The 25776-nt window shown below is 43.5% G+C and overlaps 1 protein-coding gene across 3 annotated transcripts in view; it reads left to right on the top strand.

Annotated features, from left to right (window-relative positions):
- SORT1 (sortilin 1) overlaps positions 1 to 25776 on the top strand; it is a 79395-nt gene that overhangs the window by 35602 nt on the left and 18017 nt on the right. For 2 of the 3 annotated variants that reach the window (XM_053251074.1, XM_053251076.1), the window contains exons 2-11: positions 10366 to 10425; positions 12206 to 12279; positions 14107 to 14209; positions 16091 to 16255; positions 16588 to 16661; positions 19404 to 19453; positions 20570 to 20700; positions 21765 to 21909; positions 23562 to 23717; positions 25527 to 25633. In XM_053251074.1, coding sequence (XP_053107049.1) covers positions 10366 to 10425; positions 12206 to 12279; positions 14107 to 14209; positions 16091 to 16255; positions 16588 to 16661; positions 19404 to 19453; positions 20570 to 20700; positions 21765 to 21909; positions 23562 to 23717; positions 25527 to 25633 — 1065 coding nt within the window. The remainder of the gene's footprint in view (positions 1 to 10365; positions 10426 to 12205; positions 12280 to 14106; positions 14210 to 16090; positions 16256 to 16587; positions 16662 to 19403; positions 19454 to 20569; positions 20701 to 21764; positions 21910 to 23561; positions 23718 to 25526; positions 25634 to 25776) is intronic. The other variant, XM_053251075.1, reaches the window with a different exon arrangement.

Genomic DNA, 25776 nt, shown 5'->3' with positions numbered 1-25776 from the left:
CATCACTATTTGCGGAGGCTGTAGGGAGGGAAAGGGATAGTGGAACAGGTTATATCTAATGATGAATGCTGGTTCATGTGCACCTATAATTAACCAGCAGATTAATGGATTCAGTACACAACTTCGCCTTCAGTTCCTCAGGAGAGCTCACACAGAAGGAGTTGTTTTTGTTATTTTGAGGAGGGGGTTAGTCCCCCTCCCACAGCAAGAACTTAAATGTGCGAACCCCCTTCCCCCTCACACACAAAGCTGTGAAATGGCTGGTGAGAAAACAAAAAAGGAGTTGCAACTGTCTTGTTTCCAAGCTAAGAAACTTCCTGTTGTTGTTCAAGCCCTCCTCACCCCCTCCTTGCCACTGAGCTCCATTAGTGCTGTTCACCTGGTTGTCTGTTGTTAAGTGCCTCCTGAGTCTGTGAACATTCAGCTCCATTGAGGTGGGTTGGTTTTGCGGGGTGGGGTTGACCCCCTTACCTTGTTTTCTTCAGACTTGTGTGTGAAACTGATGTATCTGTGGGCTACCCTTAGCCTGGGTACCTCCCTCTTACCCGCAAGTGCTCCGGTTGTGTGTCCATAAGGATCATAATGTTTCCAGCTCTTTCAGAAATAGATATAAGATATGCTTACTCTGCGTTCTGCTGTCTGCCTTGCTCCAGTTCTTTCACAAAAAAGCTTTTGCTTAAGTTTGTCTGTGCTGCGGATTCTTAATTTTAACTCTGTCAGTAGTCTGACATTCTTCAGCAAAGCTAAACATATCTCTGAACCAGATACAGTTTCAAAAAGTTCAGGAGAGGATTGGCATGACTCCTTCCATGCCTTTTATTGAAGGAGTGGTCTGTAAACAAATAGGTCTTAGCAACCTCGCCCTTCTTTAGTCTAGTTACTAATTAGAGCCATGTTTCCATAGCCAAGAAGGGAAATTTAGCCTCACCCCACCTCCCAGCATCTAATGATCAGTCCTACTTTCCTACCTGATATGGCTTCTTTGCTTACCTTGTTCTTAAATCACTATTTCTTCTTATAAAGTATATTACAGGATGCAGTTCTTGGTAACCCTCCTCTGTACCTTGAGATTAAAATAACTCCATGAACCACAAGAGAGGCTGACACACATTTGGACCTGTGCAGGCATCATGTCCTGGGAAAACTCTCAACCTAGTATGAGTGTGTCTATCTGTGTATGTGCCGCCCTCCCCTTCACCATAAGCAGGAAATAGTGCATGAATTGGGCTAATTTCCCTAGAGTTGTGACAGTTGAGGAGAAAATTTCATTAAGGGGGAAATTGTGTTGGTTTCTGTTCCCAAAGTCATAGAATAGAAAAATGGGAAGCTTGGTGGAAAAGTGGAAACAATGTTGTTTGAAACTTTTCTCTCTTCAGAATGATGAATGAAAAACTTCGTAAAGTATGTCAAAACAGTCAGTTCACACTGCTGCATATTTCTTCAATCCAAGATTCGAAAGTTATAGTGTGCTGTTATCGTTGCTACTGTGTTTGATTGGGTTACTAAAGGATATGATATTGGAAAAGTGCTTGCAAATGTAGCAGGAAATGCTAAGGTCTCTATATACTGTGTTTAAGTCCAGACAATATTTTCAGTTTTTATTTTTCTTGGTTTCCAATTTCCCAACTGCTAATACTAAGATTTTTTAAAAATTGGGTAGCTTGAAAGATACATCACAAAGGCATTCTCCTTGTTATAAGGTGGCGGGGGAGAGGGATGTGCCTTCTGAAGGTTTGTAGCAGATTGAGAGGTCTCACAGGACAGTTGCTCTCAGCAGATCTGAGACATTGCATTTCTCCAGCATGGATATCTCCCAAAGTGTGATCTAATATTGCACCCTTGCTGAAGCAAAGCTGGCCTAGGTCTGGTCAGTGCTTAGGTAGGTAGCCACTTTGGAACCTTAGGTCTACCACCTTGGGTTCCATGGTGGAAGAAAGGTCAGTGTAATAATAAATAAATATTAATACTTTTATAACACAAATAGTAATACTTTTATAATACAAATAACATTTAAAGTAACCAATTACATGGCAGGCGGATCAGCTATGTCCTGGAAACGTGACTCCCACATTTCTTTGTACAAAAATAAAGTTTTTCCCTAGGGAAAGCATTTTTTTTTAATGTGTTGTAGGTTGTCACCCTTTCTGCTGTCTCTTGGGAGCCAGCTACTACAGCTGGATTGTTGCAGATGAAACATTTTGCCTTGTTTTGCTTACTAGATAAGTGTCCTGCAAGCAGAACACTCACTCACTCTCTTTCTTTCTTTCTTTCTTTCTTTCTTTCTTTCTGTATTGGTGACAGCAGATTTTCTGGTGACTTTGCTAATTCTGCACATTCATTGGAAGATTTTCAAACCAAGCACAAGCATTGCTAATAACAATACTTACACCTGCTGCATATTCTCCAACATTTCACCCGTGAAAAAGGGGACATTCCTGTGAATATGTAGTGGTTTGTGGCCAAGCAGCTAGGAGCACAGTTCTGACTACAAGCTGCCACAAATAAAAAGCAGGTAACGGAGTGCGTTATTCCAGATTACCAAAGCAGATGAGCCATTACCCTCTAACATTTCATAGTCAGAAACAGGGATGCGACCAATACTCATACCAAAAATTACTGCTCAAGCTCCCCTCCCACTATTACACATTGCTGAAGACTGGATTCCGCCCTCACTGCCTAGTGCCTTACTGTTGTGCCCCCTTTTACATGCAGGTGCACTAGAGACACAATGCATCCACCCATCCACCCACTTGGAGATTTAATTTCTAGTTTCTGAGGAGGAAGCTGAATCCTGAAGTATGACTACTCTAGCAATTCGCATGGGGGCGGGGGGAATGAACAAAGCATCCAGAAAGGAGGCAAAAATAGAGGCAACACAGAGACAGTGATTTACCAGCGACAGATACCAGAAAATAGGGCATATCCGTGATGATAAACAGGGACATTTGGAACCTATGGACCTGATGTTGTGGCATATCTGGATCTTTCTGGGAGAGTGTGTGTTGTGAGTGGGTGGGTTATAGCTGGCTCATCTGCCCAGCTCTGTTTTTTAATTTCCAGCACTGTCTGAACCATGATATCTTGCAGCCCAGGTGGTTGCTAAGCCTGTAGACAAAGCACTGCTGTCTTAGCAATACTGTAAGGAGGCAGAAGCTTAATTTGAGGTGACCTTTGAAATGCTAAGGCGGGGCCGTCCACCAATGTCTTTGTTTGGCACTGCGCTTTCTGTGCCAGCACACATTTCCATGAAAGCAACAGTGATGTTGGTATATATGTTTGGAGGCCTAAGCTTTTCCCATTGCAAGATTCCTGTGATTGTCACTGTGACCCAACTGAACAGGTGTTGGCACAGGCTCCAAGGAACGCAAACTGTAAGAGAACTCAGGCTCAAAGTACACGTTATTCATATTCTTGCAGTAAGTCAGAGGTTCAGTCACATGAAGGTCACACTGCAGAATTCTTCAGTTTTAACAATGATACAGTACTTCCCTCCAATTTGTTTTGGTTTTAAACCCAAGCAGCCCAGATAGGCTGCAGCTTGGACTAGCAGAGTGGACTGCTTTACTTGTTCCTCCCAGGCCATTTAAAATCTTTACATTCGGGGTGGTGGCGGGCTGGGGTGAGAAACTGCCAGGACGACATACCTGTCATCCTCTGGGTGGAAGAGCATCTTGGGAAAGCTGATTTTGAGCTGAAAGAATAGGAATGGAACAGTTTAAGCAGCCTCTCGGCACACTCTCCTTCTGCTCAGCCTGCCCAGGCTGTTTGGGCTGTCCTTAAGCAAACAAGGGAGGAAAGAATCTCACAACTCTGCACAACAGGAAGTTTGAATCTCGGGTCCAACTATGCATTTAATATAATGCATAGTTTGGTCCTGCATGTATGTTGGTTTTTAAATAGCAGGTGCAGGGAGGGGATAGTTAACCCTTTCCAACTCTGCTGTGGTCCCGACAAAAATTGTCCTTCAAAGCTGGTATTGGCAAGCTTCTTAATTAGCATTTTTATTAGCCCCAGAATGAAAATTTCCATGAGCAATATTTTTTTAACCTTGAGTAAATTTTTTAAGTAAATCGGAGTTTGAATGTGCTTTAGCAATATCACTTTGTATTGGATCAGTTTTATCTGTAAAGTAAAGAGAGAAGAAATGAAAATGACCTCCTGCTCGCAGACAACTTCTACCTATTTGCTACCCTTCTCCATCTCCTGAATATTCTTCACTTTCTGAAAGACCACAAGAGTCTTAACAGAACACAGTGCTGGGGTTGAGCAATGGAGGCATTTAGAATGACTTATGGGTGGGGTATAGGAATGAAGTGAATTAGTATTAATCCACAATTAGTGGAGAACAGCCCTGCTGGATCAGGCCCAAGGCCCATCTAGTCCAGCATCTGGTTGCACACAGTGGCCCATCAGATGCTGCTCCAAGCCTACAGACAGGAATTGAGGGCATGCCCTCTCTCCTGCTGTTACTCCCCTGCAACTGGTACTCAGAGGCATCCTGCCTCTGAGACTGGAGGTAGCTATAGCCCTCCAACTAGTAGCCAATGATAGACCTCTCCTCCATGAAGTTATCCAAATCTCTCTTAATGCCATCCAGGTGGTTGGCTATCACCACATCATGTGGCAGAGAATTCTACAAGTTGATTATGTGTTGTGTGAAAAAGTACCTCCATTCATTGGTCCTAAATTTCATGGGATGACTCCTGGTTCTAGTGTTATGTGAGAAGGAGAAGAATTTCTCTCTATCCACTTTCTCCACACCATGCATGGTTTTATAGACCTCTATCACGTCTCCCCGCAGTTCTCTTTTTTTCTAAACTAAAAAGCCCCAGGTGTTGTAGCCTTGCCTCATAAGAAAGGTGCTCTAGGCCCCTGATCATCAAGATTGCCCTCTTCTACATCTTTTCCTTTTTTTAGATGTGGCAACCAGAGTTGTACGCTGTGCTCCAGGTGTGGCCACACCATCGTTTTGTATAAGGGCATTATAATATTAGCAGTTCTATTTTCTTCCCTTCCTCATGATCGCTAACATGGAATTGGCCATTTTCACAGCTGCCACACATTGAGTCGACGCTTTTAATGAGCTGTCCACCACCACCCCAAGATCCCTCTCCTAGTCAGTCATTGACAGCTCAAATCCCATCAACGTATACTTGAAGTTGGGTTTTTTTGTCCCAGTGTGCATCACTTTACACTTGCCAACACTGAACTATATTTGGCATTTTGTTGCCCACTCACCCAGTTTGGAGAGATCTTTTTGGAGCTCCTCACAATCCATTTTGGATTTCACTACCCGAAAGAGTTTGGTATTATCTGCAAATTTGGCCACCTCGCTGCTTACCCCTACTTCTAGATCATTTATTAATAAATTAAAAAGCACCGGTCCCAGTACAGATCCCTGGGGTACCCCACTTCTTACTTCACTCCATTGTGAAAACTTTCCATTTATACCTATCCTCTGTTTCCTATCCTCCAACCAGTTAGCAATCCACACATGTACTAGTATCCTTATCCCATCTTGCTAGAAGCATCAGCTGTTGTAGCGATGGGAAGGATTTGATGGAAGACTAGGCTTCACTTAGAGCAATTGCTGGGAGGGTGGGCCTTTCCTCATAAGGAAAAAAACACAGGAAAATCAAAACAGAAGGACCAATCCAGAGGGCTGGGCGGGAACTATACTCATAGCCACCGCCAGGAGAAGAGAAAGCTTTGTTTTCTCAAGGCATAGGGAGATCATTTTCAACACTGTGTTATCGTACATCACATGCTCGGAGAGACAGGATCCAATCAAATCATTAAGTAGACTAGCTTCCTGTTAGATAGTGGCTGTCACTCAAACCCCAGTTCTGGTCCTTTCTTGCTGTAGAAGACAGTGTTCGTAACGAGTTCCTTAGCTCTTTGAAATTGCACCAGGCTAGTAATTTCCTCAATCTTTTATCCCTTTCTCACGCTTGTGTGCAAGGGTGGGAAGGGAGTCGGGTATGTATTTTTCTAAATTTGGTAGTTTAAGTTGATCTCATTGGAAGCTATACCCTTTTGTTTGTTTGTTCTAAGTTGGGGGTCACTTCTACTCTCCTAAGAGAGACATGGAAGCATTGCATCTGGGGGATATGCAGTAGGAGTCTCTCTTTCTGAGGGTCCCCTCTCTGAAGCCAAAGGCAGAGCACTAATTAAAAAGCCCTGTTCAGGGGAGAAACATTCCTGTTCTGTCTCCCCAAAAAGAGCTTTGGAGGCTGATCCCTCCCACAGGGTCTCACCCTCTGCTGTGCTCAGGGCTGCCCCCCCCCACTGCTAGGCCATCTAAGCCGCACAAAAAGCCAGCAAAGAAGTCCATGCATTTGAAGGCGGGGGAGGGGGACCTAAAAAATGATGCCCTAAAAAGATTGCTACAGACATTCGCCTCAGCAAACAGCTCCTAGTACAGGCAGTGTGCAAACAGTACAAGCCCCACCGATTACCACTTGATCCTCAAGCTTATATGTCTTCATAGGGACAGATGTGTGAATGCCATTTCTTCTGCTTCTCCCACCCGCGTTGCTCCAACAGCCAGTTCTGGTGCAATTGCTGCTCCCGCTGCCATTTCAATCACCTTGGGTGGCACGGCCGCCATTTTTGACAGCCCCGTTGGGGATAGGGGAGAGAGTAACTGACGCCGAGGTTTCAAGGGCCTGCACGATTTGCCAGGAAGTGGGGCAAGAGCCCAGAGATCAGGAGCCCAAGGGTCCCCAACACATCTGAGGCTAATTGTTTCTCTGGTACAGTTTGAGGGTCTATCAACTGTGAGTAACAGTGGAGGTGGTATTAAACTTTCAGGGGCCCCCGAGCAGTTCTAGTCAGTTTTTTCCACCTGATGTAATGACTTGGCTTCAGAAGTTTGTAAGGCAATGCAAGGCCATAGTTCAGCAGCCTCCAGCTGCACCTATACCTGGGCCCTCAGGGTTAGTACCTGTTCCTGTTTCTATTCCTGCCCCGTCACCTGCTTCTGCTATTTCTAATGTTCTACCAGCAAATCCTCTCAGGGGATGGTCAAGGGTCTCCTTCTCTTTTTCTTCTTTGCCAGATTCCAGCCTGGCTAGACATGTTATTCCCCCTTCGGAAAGGGGGAGGCGTGCCCACAAATAAAGAAGGGCCACTAGTTCCTCCCCATCATTAGATGGAGCACCTCCTCCCAAGAAATCCAATCGAGGTCTCAGCAGCCAATTCCTGCTCATACACATCAGGATTTGCCTAGTATACCTCCTGTGACCCCATGGGACCCAGAACCTTCTCCTGTGGTCCCACCTAGGCAGGTTATAAGGGTACCAGAACCTAAGCCTGTAGATAGCCCCTCCAGGTCTAACCCTCAAGGGTCAAGTGACACGAAGAAAGAGGAGAGTGAACTGTCAGATGAGCAAGCCCAACCTAAGCTGCCAAACTCATTCCGCCGTTGGTGCCAGCAGTGGAGTTCTGGGGTAGCAGAGCGCAACACAGCCATCAGTACAATCAGAACTCCGCCACTCAAAACCGTAAGCAATGATTCCATGGTGGGGGCCATGCGCCTTCATGTTTGGGGGTGGGTGGGTCTGGGCTTCCAGCATCTCAGATTGTTGGGTGCTGGAGGTGGTTCAAAATGGCTACTCAATAGAGTTCAACACCTGCCCCCCCCCCCCGATTTTTTCTTAGACACCAACGTCCAGGAATTTGATGAAGCAACAGCTGATGAATCAGGCAATTCAACATCTTCTGCAGGTCCAAGCTGTAGAACTTGTACTGTCAATGGAATTATGTTTAGGCATTTATTCCTTTCTGTTTTTAGTTCCGAAGGACGGCTCTTGGCAGGCCCTCTTAGACCTGAAGTGTTTCAATAGGGGTGTGTGTGTGTGTGTGTGTGTGTGTGTGTGTGTGTGTTGTGGGGAGACGTTCCGGATGGAGTCCTTCAAGACCATCATGGAGGCAATATAGTTTCATCACTTTCTTAAATCAATAGACCTGGCAGAGGCCTTTCTTCATGTGCCAATCCATCCACGTTGTCGTAAATTACTGCGGTTTGCCTACAGGCAGCAGCATTATCAACACAGAGTCATGCCCTTTGACCTATCATCAGCTCTACAGGTCTTCATCAAGGTGATGATAGTGTTAATTGCTCACATCCGGTTACAGGGAGTTTACATATACCTATATTTGGAAGACCTTTTAATACATTTGTTGTCCAGGCGGCAGGCCAACAGGGACATCCTTCTTGCTTTCCTGACCTTGCAGGAGCACAGGCTTGTTGTCAACAGCTGAAAGAGCAAGCTTCTACCTACTCAGCACCTCCAGCATTTGGGAGCCTTATTTGATATGACCCGGGATATGGTTTCCCTCCCTAGAAATTGCAGAGAAAAGATCACATCCTTGGCTACTCCTTTTCTGTCAAGGACCTTGGTGGATCTGATGTTATTGGCCCAGGTCTTGGGGTCTATGATTGCCTGCATTCTGTGCACCCCATGGGCGAGATGGCACTTGAGACCGCTGCAGTGGCACCTGCTGCCCTATCAGATGGACATCTTGGACCAATCACACTGGGACCAATCACCTCTCTCCCATGCAAAGTCAGGGCCTCCCTGGTCTGGTGGAGCTCTCAAGCCATGTTGAAGGGTCTTCCACTTTCCACTTCCAAATCACATAGTGGTCACTACACATGCAAGCTGCTGGGATGGGTGGCCATTGTCTTTGGAGGCCTAAGACTGCTTACCCCTTCTAGGGTTTTTTTTTCCACTTTATCCCCCCAGAAATGTTTTATATGGAGAGTGGGTTTTCCCCACATCAAAATAAGGTGGATGGTGGCAAGCTAATCTGAATTCTCTACAGTCAATGATTCACCCCAGTGAACTCTCCCCCACCACCCGCCGGCTCTGATAGGAGCTATGAAGCTATATATGAAGCCAGCGTGGTGTAGTGGTTAGAGTGCTGGACTAGGACCGGGGAGACCTGAGTTCAAATCCCTATTAAGCCATGATACTTGCTGGGTGACTCTGGGCCAGTCACTTCTCTCTCAGCCTAACCTACTTCACAGAGTTGTTGTGACGAGAAATTTAAGTATGTAGTACACCGCTCTGGGCTCCTTGGAGGAAGACCGGGATATAAAGTGTAATAAATAAATAAATGTTGAAAGAAAAGTAAGTTTCTTGTAACAGATGCAAGTAGCGAGTGTGCAGCTTGTTTTGGTTTCTAGGAAAATAAGCCCATTCCAGGCTATCGTAGGGCCAGTTCAGATGAACCTCAGCCCACCACCTCTCCTATACACAATAAGACTGGAGCCTAGTCGTGAACGCACCCGCCCCTCCATCACTCACAGATGTGCCAATTCTTGGCGCATCCTTTATTAGCATGTAAAGGGTGATTGTCTGAATTGCCCCTCTACCTGTGCTACAAAACCCTGTTTGTACAGGGCTGAATTGTATTCTTACCCTTTACACATGAGTAAAGGATGTGCCATGAATGTGTCGGTATGTCCATGAAGTGTTGGAGGAGCAGGTGCTTTCCAGACGAGGCTCCAGCCTTTTCACGTGTAAGACTGGTGACTGGCTGAGGGACATTTGAACCGGCCCACAGAAAAGTACTTAAAGGTCTTTGTCAAGGGCTAAATCAGAGCCTGGTGACAAGAAATTAACTTATAAATCAAGGTTAGGAACATAGGAAGCTACCTTATACAAAGTCAGACCATTGGTCCATCTAGCTCAGTATTGTCTACACAGACTGGCAGCAACTTCTCCAAGGTTGCAGGCAGGAGTCTTTCTCAGCCCTGTCTTGGAGATGCCAGGGAGGGAACAAGTTGTGAGGCCAGTGGTGCTTGTAATGTAACCCCTTGCATGTTTATTATCTCTGTGTGTCCTAGTGTTCTCTCCTCCACCGTTTCCATGTTCTGTGCCTGGCTTAAAGGCTTTTAATGTGAAAATAGTTGTGGGAATAGTAATCATGAAATCTCTCTCCATTTCCCAAATTCGGCAGAGTCAGCAGGAATCCAGTGGGCTTTACAATAACTTCCCAAGTAAAATACACATTTATGATAGCATATTACGTGGGAAACTTGTTCACCAGTTTCAAAAAGATTCATTTATACCTTTCTTTTCTCATATGAGTTCACTTGAACTTTGCATGGAGAATGAAACTATCTCTTGACATGTAGTACAGAATAATACTAATGGATCAGATCCACATAGGTTTTGTGATCTGTCCACTTGGACGCAGTAGCTACAGTTGCCTGACTTGAGTAGGATACATTGAATTTATGTCCAGAAAGCACTTGCCACTACTGAGAGGTGGGCAGAGAAGAAAGGGAAGGGATTGTTTGCTTTCTGGCATGGGCCAGAAGATTGAATGATATATTTGTAATTGCCTTTACAGCGTGTCTTCAATGATCTCAGTGGCTCGGTATCCCTCTCCTGGATTGGAGACAGCACTGGGGTAAGCAATGCAAATAAGATGAACAGGTTTAAAAATATTAATTTAAAAGGAACAAAAGTACAATGTGTGAAATAATTTGGTCCGTGCATGACTTGGTACTTTAATGTAAGGAATGCCTTCACTGATCTTCCCACATAGAAAATAGGGTTATTCCTGTCTGGTGGGTTATGGTGAGTAATTGTCTTCCAAGCCCTTTAGATATGGCTGCTGCAATCCATTCAGGTTCTTCTTTTCCCTATTACCATCCTACACATGACCAAAGAAAATGATGAGGAAGGAATGGAGGTGTTGTGTATGGGATGACTCACTCTGGGTTTGGTTAGAAGCATCTCTCTGCCCATCCACTGTTGAGGTGAGAATTGCCTCAGTGCTGTGGTCTAGTTGGAGAAGAAGAAATATACACCTCTTTCCCCACATCCTGCACAGAGAAACTGCCAGTTCCCCCTCTCAAAGAGCAATCAGCAACTGGAATCTTTTGAGCAGGGCAACACTGAGCCATGTTTCAGACACAGTGACTAGAGAATCATAGGTATTGGTGGCTTCCAAAAAGATGTTATCAAACCTGCAGTGCTGCTTTGCCAGCACTTCATGCCAGTTCACTGAGGAAAGGTTAGCTATGGATAGGGAGGAAAGAGGAACTAGAGGGAATTGCATGTGTGGTTGCTAGGCACTCATGCAAGCATTCCCACTGTGTTCCGATTAAAAGGAAGCAGCAGGAGACACTTGCATGGCTGCTCAGCAACCACACACGTGATTCCTTCCTCAGCCCAGCCAGCAAGAAGCTAGCTGGAAAGTTAAGCCCTACCACTGCTGCCCCAGCCCCCTTTATTTAAGTTGGGGGTAGTGTTGGTAGACCTGGACTCAGGCCAGCTGGTAGCCTCTAATGGGCCAGATTCTGTCGTTCTTCACTTGCCAGCCTGAATTGTGAACTGTTTTGTGGTCCTCTACAGTTCATGCCTAATGGACATGTGATTTCTGAAGCAAACAATATGTATTGTCGAAATACAAAGAGCCTATTATCCACGTCTGGTATGTGTCTGTAGAGCAGAGAGAACCAATCCAGAATGGGGCTGAGTGAAATTTAGAGATGGAGCCCCTATATTAATTTGTGCTTCTTAGCAAAAGGCTAAGGTGAGCAGAACAAAATGGATTCTGAATCGTATTGTGCCAACTACAATACAATACACTTGACTTACTGCATTGCTGAGATAGAAAGAGTTCATGGCACAGTTCTGGCCTACAATAACAGTTGATATAAATCTATAAAACTCCCTGTTTCTAGATTAGCTATTAACTGAGAAACCTGGATCAAACCAGTTATCTGTACTAAGGATTAAGGAAGTTATCCTCTATTATGGGAGAAAATTCATTGTGACATTTGTAAAAGGTTTTAAGTGGTGAGAGGTAGTTGCTTCAAAAAGATACATGTTAAGAAAAGTTGTACACTTAGGAATGACTTCAGTGAATTTGAGTGTGTACTTGTGCATGGCCCAACACGTTTATGAGTAACCTTATTTTGGTTCAACTAACTTCTGGAAGATTGTTTTTAAAGAAACATGCTGCATTATGCACTAGTGTTGAAATCTGAGCAAGACCGTCTAGCATGCCAACAAACATAAACAGACCCTGAAAAAAGTAAACTTGTGTTGGTTATTACACCAGATATGGTCATGTGAATTGGCCCTTAGTGGAGTGGAACAGTAATTTGACCTTGGACAGTATGAAAGTCAGCTGTTATACTCTTAGACTATTGGAGCTAACTGGCTTTTTCTCTCCCCAGGTAATCCTTGTGTTGACTACCTTTCAGGTACCTTTAGTGATCATGAGTTTTGGGCAGTCTAAACTCTACCGAAGGTGAGAATGTTGTTGCTGTGAATATCTGTGAATTGAAATGCCTTTCTTGAAGCCAACCATTTGCTGTTTGCCCTTGTGCATGAGGGTTTGGAAGCAAGTTAGGGGCAGGGTTTCCAAACTCGTGACTGATCACCTCAGTCTGCAAAGCCAGTGAGATTGAGTGGGTGGGAGTTGGGCAGGGCTGATTCCCAAGGGCCAGGGTGTATCCTGTCTGTGTGTGTAACTCTTGGGCAGACTGAATCATGGGCATGGAGTGCTACAAGGTCGCCAAAAAACTTGTATGTCTGACAGTAGCAACTGCTGAGGGAAATGATCTGGTTTTGAAATAGGTCATATGCCAGGAGATCCATTCTGCCCCAGAAGCAGCCTGCCTGGGGGCTCAGTCATACCTGTAGCTTACAGAACAATGAGTATGCTGCTTGGTCTTGATTAAAGTTTGAACACATTGACCCAGAATCTTTTTCAATAGTAACAAATGGCCATACACAAGCCAGCCTCTCTGTCTTTCCTGGCTTCAGCTACAGGCAACAGAAGTTTGAGAGCACCTGAAGAGCTCACCTGCCTCTGTTCTCCCACCATCCCACCACCATACTCACGGTGAGGAGAGAGTCCCTGCCAGAGTTGTGCACTTGCCCTTGTCAGGTGCAGTTTCTTCCTGGATGGAAGCAAAAAAACACAGTGGCTGGGTCCTTTCCTTCCTTGTTACCTTCATGGCTGATCTTCTCTCTTTCCCCCTCTCAACTGCTAAAGAAAATCAGCTGCATTAGAGGTAATGAGGTTGGCAAGCAATGCCCTCTGGTAAAGAGTTGCTCCCGCTGAGGCTGGGTGTGCCACACTGGTGCTCTCCTTAGCAGGAGCCAGATGAACAATTCGGACACTTTCCAGCTTTTACTTTGCCTATGTGGGCAGCTGGTGGGAGTAGGCTTGGTTCCTCCTTCAGGACTCCTACCAGGGTTGCAGGGATGATTGGCTGGCTTACTATACTACAGACATACACCTCTTTGTCTTACACAGAATCTCCAACTCAGTGGTTTCCCAAGGTGCAAGGCCTGTTGGATTCTGGAATCCTAGCATAGCATGAGGGGCAAGTTGGATGGATAGGCAGAAGACCATGCAGGAAAAAGTCTGGCTCACAAGAGGCCAAAACCTCTTAAGTGAGTCTTGTCTGGAGAAATTGGAGACTGCCTCCAGTTTTAGGACTAGATTCCACATTACTTGGAATGGTGGCGCAGTGGTAAAACTGCCGCCCTGTAACCAGAAGGTTACAAGTTCGATCCTGACCAGGGGCTCAAGGTTGACTCAGCCTTCCATCTTTCCGAGGTCGGTAAAATGAGTACCCAGAATGTTGGGGGCAATATGCTAAATCATTGTAAACCGCTTAGAGAGCTTCGGCTATAGAGTGGTATATAAATGTAAGTGCTATTGCTATTGCTACTTCTGATATATGGCGGGCACTTTAAATAGCTCCATATAGTGGCTGTTATATATTGTAAGTTGTTTGTGTACAGCAACTGATTGTATTTTTAGGGGTAACTTTCTCTATGCTACATTTAAAAAATGTTTGTGCTCCATATACAAAAGTTATGAACTAGTACGCACAAATGACTCAGCATGCAATATCATAGGGAATTATTTCAAGTGGCCTCCACATGGTGGCAGTAAAATGTTTCTGTTGTCTGTTCTTTTATTTGGTATGATCAGTTGCTTTATGGGGCCCAAACACAAACAATGACATCAGCAGTATCAACTTTGCCTTATATGAATAGCTGTATTGAAGTTTTGAAGCTATGAAGTATGTACTTACTATAACTTTATTTTGCCTCTCAGTGAAGACTATGGGAAAACTTTCACAGACATCACAGATCTCATAAACAACACTTTCATCAGAACAGAGTTTGGAATGGCTATCGGACCAGAGAATTCAGGAAAGGTAGGAAGTACCTGCTACAGTGATTTTGGAAGGTCTGGTTCCCTATCTGCATCAAAGGTGGGCTAAGCCTTAAGATAAAGAACCTGCAGGTTAATAATTTAGTTTCATACTAAGGGGCAGATTTGAAACCTTACTTGAACTGTTATGTATCAGGAGCTTGAGATGGAGTTGAGCTTTGTTCCTCATTCTCCAGCTGATGACTGCTTGACAAGTCATCTAGCATGTAGGGCAAAGTGGCCTAGATGTTGTTGCACCATATAATCTGTACCTTGGCAACTCTGTTTTCCATTGACTTGCTGAATGACCTTGAAACATAAAAGGACCTCAAATGAAAATCTCAGTCTTAATATATAAACAACTTAAACCACGAGGTATCCCACTTTAATTAGATTTGCATAATAAATAACACTTCATTAGTTCGAATATATAGATCCCAAATACTAAAATTCTTCCAATTACTCATACCTTAAAAACTCACATTAAAAATACACTCCTATCATCAAGAGTAAACAAACATTGTTTCTAAAAATTTTTCCAGAGAATATTTCCTCCATGGTTCCCAGTTGGTGCAATAAAAGTCTATATGATGTCCTTAATTGATATCTCAGAAATCCATATCGAAGTATCCACTCTTTCAGAGAGAGTTGTCCAATACTTCGTTATTGCCAAATCCATATTTAAAAAATCAACTGTTTCAGAGAAATATATCCATTAATAATTATTTTCACTATGCCAGATGCGTCTTGGCTATTTCTCAGCCTTCTTCAGTGGCATTGATTCAAAACATTCTTCAAAACAGTTGTGTTTATGTCATGTTTTACTCTTGTAGCTCAAAATGAAGATACCCTCTCTTCTTGAAGAATTTTAGTATTTGGTATCTATATATTGGAACTAATGAAGTGTTATTATTTATTATGGAAATCATAATTAAAGTGGGATACCTCATGGTTTAAGCTATTTATGTATTGAGATTTTCATTTCAGGTTCTTCTGTGTATCACTTAGCATTTCTTTGAACCCAAAAATTGTTTTAACTCACCTATGACCTTGAGACATAACATCATACTTGTTGCTTCAGTTTCCACGCTTGTAAACTGGAGCCATTGCCAGCTTGTTCAATGTTACCTAGTGACGGCAGATCAAAATCATGCAGAGGGTCCTGCCCTGTTGTTAGAGTATCCTTATCAAAACATATGCCTTTCAGAAAGCATCTCTTCATCCCTACTGTCTTCTGTAACATTACTAAGTTTATCATGAAGGTAATGTACACACAGGACCTCTCTACATTACCACTAAATGTGTGATGGTAGTTTTTAGCGCCTCTACAGCAGTTTTATCAGAATGCCTGTTCTTAGTTTGCTGCCATAACAGAAGCAATGTTTATGTGCAGCGTAACAATATAATGATGATCCTAGATAATCAAGGCTGTCCTTGGTTTATATGGATACCATATTTCGTGTATTGTGTCCCCCCCCCACACACACACACACTATCCCCAGAGTGTGTGTGCAGGGATGTTGTATACACTTAGATTGACTGTCATTAAAATTTTTATTTTTTTTTAATGAGGTGCAGGCATGTGCTTTTTCCATTGGATTTCTGTACAAATTTACATGGAAAATTTGTAGAAGGGACAGAGACCAAGGGACAGAGTCTGGAGATAATAATGTGTCCTCGCATAATATTTGGTATATTTGTGTGTTTTAATGGGGGATATTTGCCCTCTTAACACTGCACTATATAAAATGGACAATCACAGTTTCTGTACAGATTTTAAGACTGTGCCACCTTCCGATCAGATTGACTCATGATAAATTAGTAGTGTGGATGAGCTTCATGTATTTCCACTAAGAGGTGACCTCAACTTTACCTTTCTTTTTAGGTGATACTCACAGGGGACAGATCAGGACCATACCGTGCTGGAAGAATCTTCAGATCATCTGATTTTGCTAAGAACTTTGTAATGACAGCTCTCCCTTTCCATCCTCTGACTCAAATAGTTTATCACCCTCAGAATTCTGATTTGCTATTGGCCCTCGGCACTGAGGTATGGACTGTCACTGGAAAGACTGTCTGTTTGCTCATTTCTTCACTGGTGGTACTTAAACATTACACCTGGGCTCTGAGAAGTCATTTAGTGTGTGAGGAAGTGTTCTTGAGCTGCCCCTTGTAGTCATAATTGGTAGCGTTGTGTACTTCTACTGCAGCATATGATTCTTTTTCATATGCTGGTATGAGAACCATTTTCTCACACCTTCTAAATGTAAACTACTTTGAGAATATTTTTTGTTGAAAAGCAGCGTATAAATATTTTTAAAAATAATAATGTGTGACCTGAAGGTGATGCATCAAATAAGCAATCCTTTTAAAATGTTTTAGGGCAGCCTGTGGATATCCAAGAACTTTGGTGAGAAATGGAAAGAAATCCACAAAGATGTTTGCCTGGCAAAATGGTGAGCAGCTGAAAAACAAAAGTGCTCTCTAGAGAGAGTTAATTTAATATTATCCTGATTGCGATAGAGCTGGCTGTGTGTGCTTGCACAGAGGACCATCCTTGGGATGAAATGTGTAGTGGTGTGTTCTCAGTTCTAATGAGGCATTTGAAAGCTTTACTTAACAGTCATATTTGTAGTATGTGCTCTTTGGAAAAGTTCTTGCAACTGCTTCTGTGTAAACTAGCACTTTTTACTATTGGAACACTTTCTTTGTACAGCAAGAGCTCTTTATAAAAGGCCATCTTTATAGCAAAAGGTTGCATCTTGCTGTTTTCTGTTTTCAGCTCAAGTGTCCCAGGGCCACCTGGGAAGCAGATACAAGCACTTGGTGATAGATCCTATGTTTTCCATCTGGAGGGTCCCAGGTTCATTTTTGACATCGCCAATTAAAGTACTTTTGTAGCAGGGCCATTGAAGACCTTGCCTTAGGAAGTCACTGCAAACTGGAGTGGACAACACAAGTTAGATGGTCCAATAGTCTTAGGAAGCTGCTTATAATTTAGTTCAGCTGTAAGGTTCTTTGGTTAATGACATGTAATGAAAATTTGGCTAATGTGAACACGCACCCACTGTGGAGCAGGTGTGAGCAGTCCATGCTCAGGTCTTTAGGAAAGGGATTCGAAATAAAACTCTGATTCTTGTAATGCCCTTATTCGCATTTGTGGTGCAGCCACACTTGGAGTACTTTGTACAGTTCTAGTCACCACATCTCAGGAAGGATCTGAAGAGTTGGAGAAAGTGCCGAGGAGGGCAGCCAAAATGATCCACTACTTGGAGCACTTTCCCCTGTGAGGAAAGAGACGAATTCATTTGGGGCTTCTTAGATTAGGGGGGGAAAGCAACTGAGAGGATACATGAAAGAGGTTTCTAAAACTATGCATAGTGTGGAGAATATGGATAGACAGAAGTTCATAATAGTAGAACCCAGGGTCTTCCAATAAAATGGACTGGCAGGAGATTAGGGCAGACAAAAGGCAGTACATCATCACACAGCACAGAATTCACTGCCACAGGATGTGGCGGTGGCCACTAGCCTGTTGGGCTTTAAAGGGCAATTAGACTTGTCTTCCACGAATTTCAATGGTTGTTAGGGTAGCTGTATGGCATCTCCAGGGTCAGAGGCAGTGACTAAATACCAGGTGCTGGGAACCAACAGTGAGAGAAGCCAATTTGCTTACATGTCTGTCTGTACCTGGGTCCTTTGAGGCAGCAAGGCTGGAGCCAAGAGCTCAGTGAAGGAGCTGTTGAACCAGCAAAGTCAGGCTTCAAATGGAACGGCTTCTGGAGGTGGCAGAAGCCCCCCCGCTTCCTGGCCAGCCCTGATCCAAAGGAGGTTCTCAAGTGCCTCCTCCCAAGTAGGTCCATTGGGAGGGAGGCACCAAGCAGTCAGGCAAGCACTTGACCTCCTAGTACTGGAGTTCAGCCCTGGCATGATCTCTTCTCCTGAGGGTGATGGACGGGGTTCTTGGGGACAGGACAGGAGTCCTGCTAGGGGGTATTGAATCCCCAAATCTCCAAGGCTCCTTTGAAGGGGTGACTACAGGAGGCAGCATATACTGGCTGTTTAGGGTCTGTTGGATTCATCAGGTCTGGACATGCTGCTTCTCCTTCTCCAAGAGGATCTTTTCTGGATCAGTATCTGGGTAGGTGTTCCACTTTTTGGCTTCCCAGAGGCATCTGTTTAGCCACTGTATGAAACAGAGTCTTGAATCAGATGGACCTAGTATAACTCAGAACCCTGTCTTAGTTAATACTGAACACTGGTGTGGAATCTTGCACTGGCTCTTCTGTGCTTTCATGTGTTGCTGTGTAGAGGTCTGCAAATCTTGGCTTGAGTTGAGCCATTATTGTGACAGCCACAAGTCTGGCCCATGCAGAAGCAAGAGATCAGGCCTCTTCATACTGGGTTTTGGAGAAAAAAAGATGTGATTCCTTCTCAATGCTTCTTCTGATTCAAAGCCTAGTGTAAAGTGAGAGACCCAGCACCTCCCCACCCTTGAATTCTCTGCTCATGCCAGAGGACTCTAGGGAGAGAAGAGGTCTTGTGTTTCAGACCTGACACAGTGAAATACCTGCTCCTGAGTTCTCTACAGTTTGCATAGAACTCAGGGAAGGGAAGGAGGTCTCTATGCTGGGTATTCATGGTGGAGCAGGGAGAGATTACCAGAGGTGGGTCACTACTAGCAACCAGAGGTGGTCACTACTAGCAACCTGGTGATGGGATTTATGGTCTTCTGTGCTATGGAACAGGTTTTTGCTGACCAATTATTCTAATCGTGTTGTTAGCTAAATCACTAAGCTTTCAGCTATATAACTGTCCCATCAGACAAAGACTGTCTCAGCATTCGGGAGCTGTTTCCTTGTGCTCCTCCCCTCCAAACAGGGGGGGAAAACCCACATTGTGCGGCTTATCTCTCTTGTCAAAAGAGCCTTGTGTACGATTGCTAGCCTGGGATGAGTTGCTTTGTACAGTATTGTGGCAGGGATGTAGAAGTCTTTTTTGGTGGCGGGGGCATCCCCACATTTACTAACAAAAAGATCCACTTATACCACTGTAAAAATTCTGCAGTTATACAAAATTTGTCTGCAATGCACCCAAAGTCATTGATACAAAGTATTCACTTTCCAGTTGTTCAGCCAGCTAACTTTCCTGCCTTCAATACTATGAGCAGTGTGTCTTTTCCTCTTGATTGTTTCTAGGGGCTCTGGCACAATCATCTTCTTCACCACCTACCTGAATGGCTCTTGTAGTAAGTATTCCCAGTTATGATGAATAACTGTGCTGCATCTTAGAGTCCATTCTGTAGATCTGAATGTAACAATGAGGTTTGCTGGAGGCTTTCCTTTGACTCCACATCCTAGAAATGTTTTAATAGCTTCTCAAGTAGTCGGCTCAATCACCTAAGAGCAGGCAGTAGATCACTTTTGAACAAAAGTGCTCTTGAGGATGTACCATCTGTGGGCACCTAATTTAATAATCAAACTGTTTCAGCATGCCCCCTTTCCCATGTATTGCATAAACTCTCTTTTACTGAAATGCTGTAGTTGTTGAAATCGTACTATTCATCTTGTTGGGTTGAAGGACAAGAATAATGTGAAGTCTTAGAAAATAAACCATTTTGAATAGCAAACTTTCCAAGGATGTTAATTATTGTAGAGAAGCAAGGCAGTGGTCTTTGAAGCTGATAATGTATCTGAAAGTACTTCTTACGGAGTTGCAGTGAAATGATCTGCTATATCCAGACATCATTCCAGGGCGCCCCCTAGGTTCAGTACAGCGATGATGTCCTCTAGCCAGAGTAAATGGCAAGATGTGTGGTGCCAAAAAGAGGTTAGATGTCAGAGCACAATTACTCTTTGAAAGTATGAGGGTAAGAGATTAGGATTTGGGCTGCAGAAGAGAAGGATGGTTTTCTTCAGCACCAAAGCCCCCATCAAGATGGCAAATGTGACTTGCTGCTGCTTTGTACAAGAGGGAAATCAACTGAATTCAATATGGGATTTCGTTAGAGTAGCCTTTCTTCAAGTTCCAGATATCTTATTGCTCCTGAGTATGAAAGAGGTAGAGTTGATGAACAATGTGACTTTTTACAGTCAGCAACAGGTCATGAGGTCATGTGGTGGTAGGTGGTAGCCATCACTTCTGAGCAGTTACTGAAGGGGAGGAGGGGCACTCTAATGCCCTAGCCAGCAGGAATTGCGCAGTGGCAGTAGAGGCAGGTGGGCAACAAGAACCACATTCTTGACCAGTCAGCAGTCCAAATGGGTCTGTCATAGCCCTCTTTGAAAGATTCAGCACTAGCGCTCTTTTAGTTTCCTTTCTTCAGTTGGAACAATATTAATTTATGTTTCTCTTCTTGCTCAAGAAGCTGATCTTGGATTATTAGAGCTGAAGAAAACCAAAGACTTTGGAAAGACGTTCAAAACTATAGGAACCAAAATCTACTCCTTTGGTCTGGGTGGGCGCTTCCTCTTTGCCTCTGTGATGACGGAAAAGGTAGGGAATCATCCTTTTGGATTTCTTCAAGCCCAATGAGCTTGTCTCACATGCACACGCACTCCCTATAATGAATAGCAAAAAAAATTCTGGGTTTGAGTGATGTTGACTGAGATACAGCAAAATCAGTCTGTGAGCAAGTTCAGTTCATGTTCATTATTTTAGCAATTATAATGCAAAGCTTTTAAAAAGCTTAAAAATCAGCTTGCACTACTATAATAAAAACAATGTTTTTATTAAGAAAATATTGACATATCTTAAGATTATTTATGTATTTGATATATTTTTATACCGCCCAAAACTTACGTCTCTGGGCGGTTTACAAGAAAAATGACAAAAAAGTGAAAACATTAGTTAAAACAAATAAATAACAACAAAAATTAAAACATTGTTTAAAACAAATAACACCAAAATGTTAAAACAATACAACAATTTAAAATTTTAAACAATATTTTTAAACCATATGTCTCTGAAGCTACAGTGACAGTTTCCCTTTGAGTGATAAACTTCCCTCAACCAGAGAACAAAATAAATCAGTTTTGCAGAATTGACCAGTGAGCAGTTACTAGGGGAAATAGATTTTTATGTTGTTTCATGTAGAGGTAGCATTTAAAAAAAGAATGAGGAAGACTACCCTCCACAGCTCACACCCCAATATACAACTTCTTATGTCTGTGAATAAGAGAGTTCTTGTAGAAGACAACTACATAGTGATTCTCTTTATTTCGCAGGGGAAGAGTAACTGGCCATATCCACCCCCAGCATAGTACCTCCAGTGACTGTTGCTGGTGTCTATCTTATGTTTCTTTTTAGATTGTGAGCCCTTTTGGGACAGGGATCCATCTTATTTATTATTTCTCTGTGTAAACCGCTTTGGAAACTTTTGTTGAAAAGTGGTATATAAATTGTTGTTGTTGTTTGGCATAGTGTCATGGCATTTTGGTGAGATTTCTCGGTGTGGTTCTTGCTTTTTCTTTTATGGATTGGCATCCTATTTAAAAACAACAATAGCATCAGTAAGGATTGTAATAGAAGGCAACTAAGGTTGTCACTGACTTCTCTAGGGCACTACAAGGCGAATTCATGTGTCTCTGGATCAAGGTGAAACCTGGAACATGGCCCAGCTTCCTTCAGTGGGACAAGAACAGTTCTACTCTATCCTGGCAGCTAATGACGACATGGTGTTCATGCATGTCGATGAACCTGGAGGTGAGAGAGAGAAGGCAGGGTGGGTGGTGTTTACTTAAATCAATAGATCTCAACATGCTTTTGTTGATTTTGTACTGCAAAGACTTCGAGGTGACTCAGGTCTTGAAACTCAGATTAAAAGACTAGACCACAGGCACTTCACATTAATTTTAGAAGTAACACATGCACACTCCTCCATTAAAGAAGTATGATCAATCTGAACCAAAGTGATGCAGTATTTGAATCAAACACTTACTAAATTGACTACCAGAATTTAGAAGCCAATCAATGATCTATTTCAGATTACCATGGTTTGGTAGTGATCTTGATTCAAATCTTGTTGAACCCATGTGTTCCTCCTACCCCCTCCCCTTACTTCCACAGGTTACTTACCTAGGGATTCTCAGCTTGTTTCTAACTCAGCTCCACAGTCAAGGCGCTATGCTATGGTTTAAACCAGAGGCGTAACTATAGGGGAGGCACATGCCCCGGGCGCCATCTTTTCTGGTCACGTGGGGGGCACCGCCATGACCAATTTTTTTTTTAATTTTTAATTTTTTGTTAATACAAATGTTTCCTGCTCAGTGCAGCAGCACTGCAGCAGTCAAGGGAGCGTGCCGGTGCCCCCTTCCCCACGAGTGGTCCCTTCCGCGCCACCTGCGCCCCCCCCCCATTGCTTTGCTGGCACCTGGCGGCCAGTCAGTGGCCTGGCGCGGCGGCGGCAGGCACTTGTGAGCAAAAACCTAAGTATAATGTAGTATGTTGGGAGGGCGGCGGGGGGGGTGGGGGGGTCGCCATTTCAGTGCTTGCCCCGGGCGCCGTTTCCCCTAGTTACGCCTCTTAAACAAATATCGGCTCTGCATGGGATTTGAGGAGGGAAGGGATATCATGGAACATGTGGTTATGGCAGGCTTTAAGTCATGTTCATGATGGAAAAACCATAGTTGTTCAGTCATCTGAACTAGTTCAGTGTCTGTTGCTGTGGGTGCACACACTATCTATCTATAATATAAGCTGTTTTGACCTCACACACTGACATGAAACTCCCAGACCAAACCACAAAAGATAGAAACATCCTTGTCCAGACTGACACACATGTGTCAGAAGTCCCGGAAAAATCCATTACTTTCCTGGAAAATGCGGGAAAACTCTCCCATTGTACAGCATGGGAAATAAAACCTCATCGAGATAGCAAACAGACTAGAGTCACAAAGACATAAATAATACTCCCATATCACAAAAGATAGAAATGCTGTTTTTTCAGGTAGGTTTTGGACCTCGCTCAGACTACCACAAAAATCAAAATCCTGGAAAAAGTCTAGAGTCACAGCATGATAAGAGATTACTAGGCTTGCAAACTGCAAGCCCTGTTTTTGTGTGTGTGTGTGTGTGTGTGTGTGTGTGTGCGCGTGCGCACACACACATGTGTCTCTCTCCCTCTTCCCCCCGCCTCCTTTCCCCAGGCTGCCGGTCAGTGTATTTGTGTTCAGACCATCCTTGTTTACCACAATAGTCCCTCTTTTTACGATTACCTGGAATAGACAATGGTAACCTACACCTAGCTTTCAAAGCCTAACCTCAGTTTCATGGTGGATGTTGAAGTGCTGAGTTGACAGCCCTGTTCAGTGATGACTCTTTGACTGACTTCCCTCTTCTTCTCATTTTTATTGCAGATACTGGATATGGCACAATTTATACCTCGGATGATCAAGGCATCATATATTCCAAGTCCCTCGAAAGGCATCTCTACACCACCACTGGGGGAGAGACAGACTTCACCAATGTGACTTCCTTGCGGGGCATCTATATCACCAGCGTTCTCTCCGAGGGTGAGTGCTCTTTCTCAATAGAGCTTCATGGTCAGAAAGGGACTGCTGCAAGAACTCTGCTAAGAAAATATTTAAAACTTAACTCTTTAGTAGGATAGAATTTAGGCATCTCTGGGAGCTGTCAGAATCGTGCAGGGGATAAAGCTTGTGCTTGTCAGTTTGTTTGGAATTACTGTATTTACCCAAATCAAAGATTTGGTATCAGAATCAAAGACAACCCCCTTAAAAAATAGAGGTTAAATACAGGTTATACCTATTTACTCAAAAGGAACAGGACTCTGAATTTAAGTCTACCTCCTGATTTCTAATATCAATTTATTTATTTTTTGGTGGGCGGGGAACCTAGTTTTGGATTCAGGTAAATATAGTAGCTTGTCCTTAGGTTGGTTTTTCATCTAGCTATTTAGACTGAGGGAAATAGTCCTATGGTCTTAATAACACATCTCTCTAGGACTGTTCACTTGCTTTGCAGTATTGTGCCCACTTCTGCTCTCATGTAACTCAGTAGAAATAATCAGGTGTAAATCAGGGTCTGGGCCTGTGATTATAAATGGTTCATGACTCCTAAAGAACTATTTGGATTTAGCCCAAGATGGAATTCTTTTGAGAAACTGCTTAAGTGAAGTAAGAAGCTGAAAAGATGTATGCCAAGCTGTGATGAGAGAATGAAATTGTGGGTCTTATAGGGATGGTGAGCCTTTCATTCCAAAAAGAAAGATGGCACATCTATACAGGAACTTCTCCCACTTCTGGCTTGAAATGTTGATGTCAAGCTGTAGATACAAGAAAAATTGCCCCTGAGAAAAGGAATGGTTTACATTACTTTCTACCTTGTCCCATGCAGACTGTGCTGGCCCAAATTCCTTACACATGTGTGACTTTGCTTGCAAGAGAATAAGTCTGTTGCTCCTGGCTTGACAGTGAAGTCGCTCTTGCTTATTTACATTTTCCAGAACAAACCTAATACTGTGTGCGCGCTGTGATTTCATGTGTGTGTGTGTTGGTTTTAATGCTGTGCTGTGAGTCACCCTGGGAACAATTTGATCTCTGCAGGGAGCCATGGTCACTCACAACTGAGTCTTCTTTGCCTGTTTTTCACCACTTTTGGCCATATAGTGCTCAATAGGAGATATTTTCTACATAGATTTTCATTTGGGAACTAGAGCAGCCCCTCCCTGCTTTTCATTTGCAAGATTGGAATTGCCACTCAGTAGTGAAAAATATTCTGCAAGTCCATGCCTTGCCTTTTTTGAATGCCTGGAATGTTGTCTATTGCACCTCCTGGAAAACACCCCCACCACATTTAACTTTTGAGAGTAAGTTGCATGGTATATATCTACGCAGGGTCTAGCCAGAGACTCAGGCCATCATGTGGTGGGGCAAGGCCATTGGCAAGCACCTCAAAGGAAATATTCCTTTCAACCTGACCTGAGCCAGATGGGGGAGGCAGATGGGCAGAGCACCTCAATTTGCTCAGACAACTGAGATTCTTCCCCTCTTACAGCAGAACCAGAAGTCTCATGAGTGGTAGAAAGAGGGACTGTTGTCAAGCCTGCTGACAGACATTTAAAAGTCAGCCAGGCTGTGGGCCAGAGAGGAGGGTCCCTCTGTTTGCTCACAGGAAGCCAAGAAGCCGGTGAACTTTGAAGACAGTGATCCAAGGTGCTGCAATTCCTTCCCCTCTGCATCTGAGGACACTAAGAAAAGCATAGATCAGACTAAGACTAGCTAGTTAACCATTACCTGGATTGCCATGATATTGATTACAAGGAAGGATTTATACACATTTGCTTTTCCCCCCACACTCAGATAACTCCATTCAGTCGGTGATCACCTTTGATCAAGGAGGGGAGTGGGTACGCTTGAGGAAACCTGAAAATGCTAAGTGCGACTCAACAGCGAAAAATAAGGAGGAGGTTTGTCTGATGTGCATATATTGGTGGAAACTGAATGCAGGAAAACATTGTCAGGCCAAGGCTATAGTTTTAAGCTACTTGTATACAAGTAGATTTTACTGAAATCCAAAAGGCTTTCAAGTAAATGTTTTTCATTTGTATGT

The sequence above is a fragment of the Hemicordylus capensis genome, chromosome 4, assembly GCF_027244095.1.
Source record: "Hemicordylus capensis ecotype Gifberg chromosome 4, rHemCap1.1.pri, whole genome shotgun sequence".
NCBI classification, from domain to species: Eukaryota; Metazoa; Chordata; class Lepidosauria; order Squamata; family Cordylidae; genus Hemicordylus; species Hemicordylus capensis.
The sequence above is the reverse complement of the archived record's forward strand: the minus strand, read 5'-3'. Positions and strand labels throughout refer to the sequence as shown.